The 6,000-nt window shown below is 38.4% G+C and overlaps 1 protein-coding gene across 1 annotated transcript in view; it reads left to right on the top strand.

Annotated features, from left to right (window-relative positions):
• Nucleotides 1-2,796: 2,796 nt before the first annotated feature.
• Nucleotides 2,797-6,000, top strand: part of trpn1 (transient receptor potential cation channel, subfamily N, member 1) — a 37,146-nt gene continuing 33,942 nt past the window's right edge. Inside the window, exons 1-2 of the mRNA XM_072674616.1 lie at nt 2,797-3,035; nt 5,624-5,725. Of these exons, the coding sequence (XP_072530717.1) occupies nt 2,898-3,035; nt 5,624-5,725 (240 nt within the window). The 5' untranslated portion in view covers nt 2,797-2,897. The remainder of the gene's footprint in view (nt 3,036-5,623; nt 5,726-6,000) is intronic.

Genomic DNA, 6,000 nt, shown 5'->3' with positions numbered 1-6,000 from the left:
AACCGAGTCGTATTTCCGCTTCGTGCAGCGCGACGCCGCGTCGTCAACCAATCACATCTCTACACTGGCCTTTGGATTTAAATTGACACCTCGGTTAACCAATCAGCGTTCTCCGTCCGCTAAGGCGTATCTCCACGCCGCTCTCTGGGAATCATGTGACGGCAGCGCTCAAGCCCGTGAACTGTGAACGCAGTCAGCCAGCAGATGGAGGCAGATATGGACGTTGAGCTGAGTTGAGTTCAGTGGAGTTGAGTTGTGTTGAGCTGAAAATTATTACAACAGATTTGACCGATTTTTACTCCTCGCGTTGCATATTTTGCATATTTCTCCTTAAGATTCATCCTGCGGTTGCGATATGCAGATTCGTCAAGGCTTCATCGTACTTCCTGTGCTCTTCTGAGATCATTCTGTCGGTTTTCAAGTTAGATAAATTACGTTTTTACGTTTTATCCTCCTGAGATATACAGGGAAAAACTTTTCATAAGTATAGTATTTTAGTAGAGTTTTTTTTAATAATAATAATAATTATTATTTTTTAATAATATTTTTTTATTATTAATTAATTATGTAATTTTTTTTTTTTTCATCATGTTCCTTGTAGTAATTTCTCTTTCTGGACACTGTAAAACCACTGTAATAAGTTCAGAGCCCCAGCTTGCACATTTATTTTTATTCATAATGGGCGGTGGTTGTCATCACTCAAGCCTCCAGGAAGCTGATAGGTCTTCCTCTGAACTCTCACCTTCCTGCTCTGCTGTCTGGCCCTCCATCCTCTCAGCTGACAGCTTTAACTCCCCTTCCACAATTCTGAGTTTAAAAAAGGGTAGTGTGTTAGTCCTGCGGTCCACTATAGACCGGACATTGGATAAAAGCTGTTTTGAAAGAGTTAAAATGACCAAACTGAAGAAACCTGATGTCTGAAGCTTCACTCAGATTCTGAGGAAGGCACCCAGGGCGTATCGTTGCCTTTATCGGAGACCTTCATCACTACACTGCTTTCTGAAACACTGACTTGTAAGACAACATGGGCAGCAAGGCATCAAGTCAGCTATACCTCCAGCTGGTGACTTGTGTGGACTTGGGACAGCCGAAACATCCCAGAATGCAATTTGTGTAGTGCACTAAATAGGGAATAGGGAGCCATTTGAGATTGAGCCTGAACATAGAATTTGCTCTGTGTTTTTTTGAGCAAATAATTATTTATTTTGACAGAAACTGAATAGCCTGAATAGGAAAGATTAATCTGCGGTGTTGCCAAACCCGCTGACCTCACCTGAGAGACCTTCTATTGTCTTATTCCTAGGGATTTTATACTGAAAAATAGTCACAGTAAATAAAAATAAAGATATTTCTGTTGTAAATAAACCTAAAGAAAACAACACTGGTATCCAGAGCTGCATTTTGATGATGTTTGCATCTTAAATCAGTGCCATTTTTTCTAAATTAACCTGTAGGAAAACCATGTTAGAATCAAGAACTGGATTTTTGACTATGTTAGTATAGTCAAATCAGTGTAATTTATTCAAAGTAAGCCAAAAGAAAGCCACAATTGTATCCATGACTAGATCTAGACCAAGTTTGTGTCTTAAATCAGTGTAATTCCAAGTAAACCTGGAGAAATCTACACTGGTATAAAGAGCAGCTAGCTCCACCCCAGTGGCCTAATGGATAAGGCACTGGCCTCCTAAACCAGGGATTGTGGGTTTGAGTCCCATCTGGGGTGATGAACTTTGGGGCAGTGGTGGCTCAGCGATTAGAGCGCCAGGCTCTCGATAACAGGGTTGCGGGTTCAATACCCGGGCTCGGCAAACTGCCACTGTTGGGCCATTGAGCAACAGTCTCTGCTCCCCGGGCGCTGGAGTTGGCTGCCCACCACTCTGGTGTGTACTCACTGCCCCTCACTATTGTGTTCACTACCACAGATGGGTTAAATGTGAAGGACACATTTCACTGTACAGTGACAAATATGTGCACCTTTAGAACTGGATTTTGATGAAGTCAGTATTTTAGACTGAAAATACAGCAGTGGTGGCTCAGCAGTGGTGGCTCAGCGGTTAGAGCTCCGGGATATCGATAACAGGGTTGTGGGTTTGATTCCCGGGCTCGGCAAGCTGCCACTGTTGGGCCCTTGAGCAAGGCCCTTTACCCTCTCTGCTCCCCGGGCGCTGGAGTTGGCTGCCCACCGCTCTGGGTGTGTGTGTGTACTCACTGCCCCTAACACATGTGTGTGTGTGTGAGTGAGTGTTCACTACCAGATGGGTTAAATGCGGAGGACACATTTCGCTGTACAGTCCACACTGTACAGTGACAAATACATGCACCTTTATCCTTTATCATTAGTAGATAAATAAATAAAGATAAAATTATTTTTTGTGGATTTTTCAAAATCTGCTTGTCTTGTCTCTGTAGCATTCATTAAGTCTAAGGCATCATTAAGTGCAAAATGCAAAAACTTCTTTATTTTATTTGTAAATCTGTTTAAAATTAGTATAAAAATGTGTATTAAATAAATTAATTAATTAATTAATTAATTAATAAACCAATAAATAAATTAATAAATAGTAGTGTGTGTGTTTCTCAGCCAGCTCCAGTCACAGGCATCCGCCTCACTCAGTGTTTGGGACAGAGTCAAATGTGTCGTTTCCAGGGTAACGGGATCCGCTTGAGGCGGAGTCAGAGAAGTGTCGAGCCAGCAGCCTTGTCTCACCGGACAGACAGACAGACAGACCGGAGGAGAGGCGCAGTTTGGTGGAATGTGTCTTACCTCCTCCTGAGACCAGCCAGCCTTCACAACACACACCTGCACTGCAGAAGTAGCGAGCTGTTAACCCCCTCCTGAAGAGGCACGCTGAGTGCATTAGAGAGGAAGGCTGTGTTGTAGACTATGATCTGAAAAGATGTCAGAAAGTGCTGGTGTCAGTCCCGGGAACACACAGCGGCTGCTGCAGCTCTGTCTGAGAGGAGAATGGATTGCTTTCGAGCAAACACTCAAAGCCTTAGACAAGGGAGACCCAGAAGTCCTCCAGGCTGATGAGGTGAGTTCGTTTGCAGGTGTTTCTGCATGGCAATAAACAGCACAGGAGCTAGTAGACCTGGACCCATTACACCCAGTAGAAAGGAAAAGTCTAGAGATCAGGGCCAGTTACTGTGAGCTGATGTAGCTACAGTGGTCTGGATAAGTCTAAGCTGGTGTCCAGAACTGGATTTAGACTATTTTAGTGTCTTAAATCAGTGTAATGTGTTGTAAAGAAACCTAAAGAAAGCTACACTGGTATAAATAACTGGATTTTGACTAAATTAGTATAAAATCAGTGACATTTTATTTAAATAAACCTGAGGAAAACTGTACTGGTATCCAGAACCGGGTTTTAACTTGGTTAATATCATAAATTAGTTTCATTTATTCTAAATGAACCTGTAGGAAAACCATGCTGGCATACAGAACTGGATTTTTGACTATGTTAGTATAGTAAAATCAGTGTAATTTATTCAAAGTAAGCCAAAAGAAAGCCACAATTGTATCCAAGACTAGATCTAGACCAAGTTTGTGTCTTAAATCAGTGTAATTCTAAATTAAACCTGAAGAAATCTACACTTATAAAGTACGCTGGTATCCAAAACTGGATTTAGACTATTTTAGTGTCTTAAATCAGTGTAATGCATTGTAAAGAAACCTAAAGAAAGCTACACTGGTATAAATAACTGGATTTTGACTAAATTAGTATAAAATCAGTGACATTTTATTTAAATAAACCTGAGGAAAACTGTACTGGTATCCAGAACCGGGTTTTAACTTGGTTAATATCATAAATTAGTTTCATTTATTGTAAATAAACCTGAAGGAAGATACACTGGTGTCCAGAACTGCATTTTGACTAAGTTTGTATCCTCAAATCAGTGTAATTCTTTCTGAATAAACCTGAAGAAAACTATACTGGTATCCAGAACTGGACTTTGACTAAGCTAGTACTGTAAATTGGTGTCATATGTTGTAAATAAACCTAAAAAAAAAAACACTGGTGTCCAGAACTGCATTTTGACTAAGTTTGTATCCTCAAATCAGTGTAATTCTAAATAAACCTGAAGAAATCTACACTTATAAAGTACGCTGGTATCCAAAACTGGACTGAAGTTAATATAGTACAATCAGTGACATTTCATTTAAATAAACCTGAGGAAAACTGTACTGGTATCCAGAACTGGAATTTGACTAAGCTAGTACTGTAGTTTGGTGTCATTTGTTGTAAATAAACCTAAAGAAAACAACACTGGCTGTCCAAAACTGCATTTTGATGATGATTGTATCTTAAATCAGTGCCATTTATTCTAAATTTACCTGTGAGAAAACCACGCTGGTATCCGGAACTGGATTTTGTCAGTATTAGTATAGTGTAATGTAATCGAAATCAGTGTAATTTATTCAAGCCAAAAGAGCCAAACGAAAGCCACAATTGTATTAACGACTAGATTTAAACTAAGTTTGTGTCTTAAATTAGTGTAATTCTAAATAAACTTGAAGAAATCTACATTGGTATAAAAAACTGTATTTTGATGAAGTCCGTATTTAATATAAATCAGTATAGTTTAGTAATAATAAATAAGCCTAAAGAATGCTACTCTGGTATCCAAAACTCAATACTGACTGATTAGACTGATTAGTACCATAAATCAGTGTGCTTTATTCTAAATAAGCCATAAGAATGCTATACTGGTATCCAGAACTGGATTTTAATGAAGTTAGTATAGTAAACCAGTGTAATTTATTCTAAACAAGCCTAAAGAAACCGATACTGTTATAAAGAACTGTATATTGACTATTTTACTGTTTTAAATCAGTGTTGTTAATTGTAAATGAACCTTAGGTGGGCTACACTAGTATTTAGAACTAGATTTTGACTTAGTTAATATTTTAAATCAGTGTAATTTATTCAAAATAAGCCATAAGAATGCTATACTGGTATTCAGAACTGGATTTCGATGAAGTTAGTATCGTAAACCAATGTTATTTATTCTAAACAAGCCTAAAGAAACCGATACTGTTAAAAAGAGCTGTATTTTGACCATTTTTAGTGTTTTAAATCAGTGTAATTAATTATAAATGAACCTAAAGAAAGCTACACTGGTATGTTGAACTAGATTTTGACTTAGTTAATATTTTAAATCAGTGTAATTTATTGTAAATAAGCCTATAGAACACTACTCTGGTATCCAGAATTCGATTCTGACTAAATTAGTACCATAAATCAGTGTATATTAATTTAAATTAAATCTGAAAAAACCATGCTGATATCCAGAACTGAATATTGATTGTTAGAATTGTAAATCAGTGTCATTTATTGTAAATAAGCCTGAAGAAATCTATACTGTTATGAAGAACTGGGTGTTGTTGTCATGCAAAAAGCTCCATTTTGGCCTATTTTTTAATCTGGCAGTTGTGTCAAAATGTCATAATATATGGACCAATAGACCTGCTTCAAAATGACTGAATAAAATTCCACTAAAGGTTCATAAGGTTTTCCATGACAGTAACAAAATGCTGGTGTCCGAAACTAGGCTTTGACTACCTATTGGTAAGTTTCTACCTGAAGTGCTGAAGTTCTCTTGGTGTTTCTTCATATTTTAGGAGTCAGGCTTGAGCCTTATGATGATCGCGGTCCGTGAGAACCGCCTTGCTATAGTGGAGAGGTTGCTGGAACTGGGAGTCAGTCCAGGAGAAAAAGCTAAGGTAGGACTGGCTCAATATCCGCAAGCATTATACCCAAAGAGAACATTTCTTCAATCTCCAATCAGTGAACACACATGTAGTTCATTAGTAGGTAATTAGGTGATTAAATGAAAGTATCCAAACAGCTAGTGTAGGGAAATTGATTTCGGCAGCTTTGTGAAGGAATGGATGCCCAGTTTTTAATCCTCTGCACCTGTACACACACCAGTGTTTCCAATGCACACAGTGTCATTATACTCTCTTCCAGTGTACACTGTAGGTGGTCATTTATCACT

The sequence above is a fragment of the Salminus brasiliensis genome, chromosome 3 (genome assembly GCF_030463535.1).
Source record: "Salminus brasiliensis chromosome 3, fSalBra1.hap2, whole genome shotgun sequence".
Taxonomy (NCBI): Eukaryota; Metazoa; Chordata; class Actinopteri; order Characiformes; family Bryconidae; genus Salminus; species Salminus brasiliensis.
This window is presented reverse-complemented; position numbering and strand designations above follow the sequence as displayed.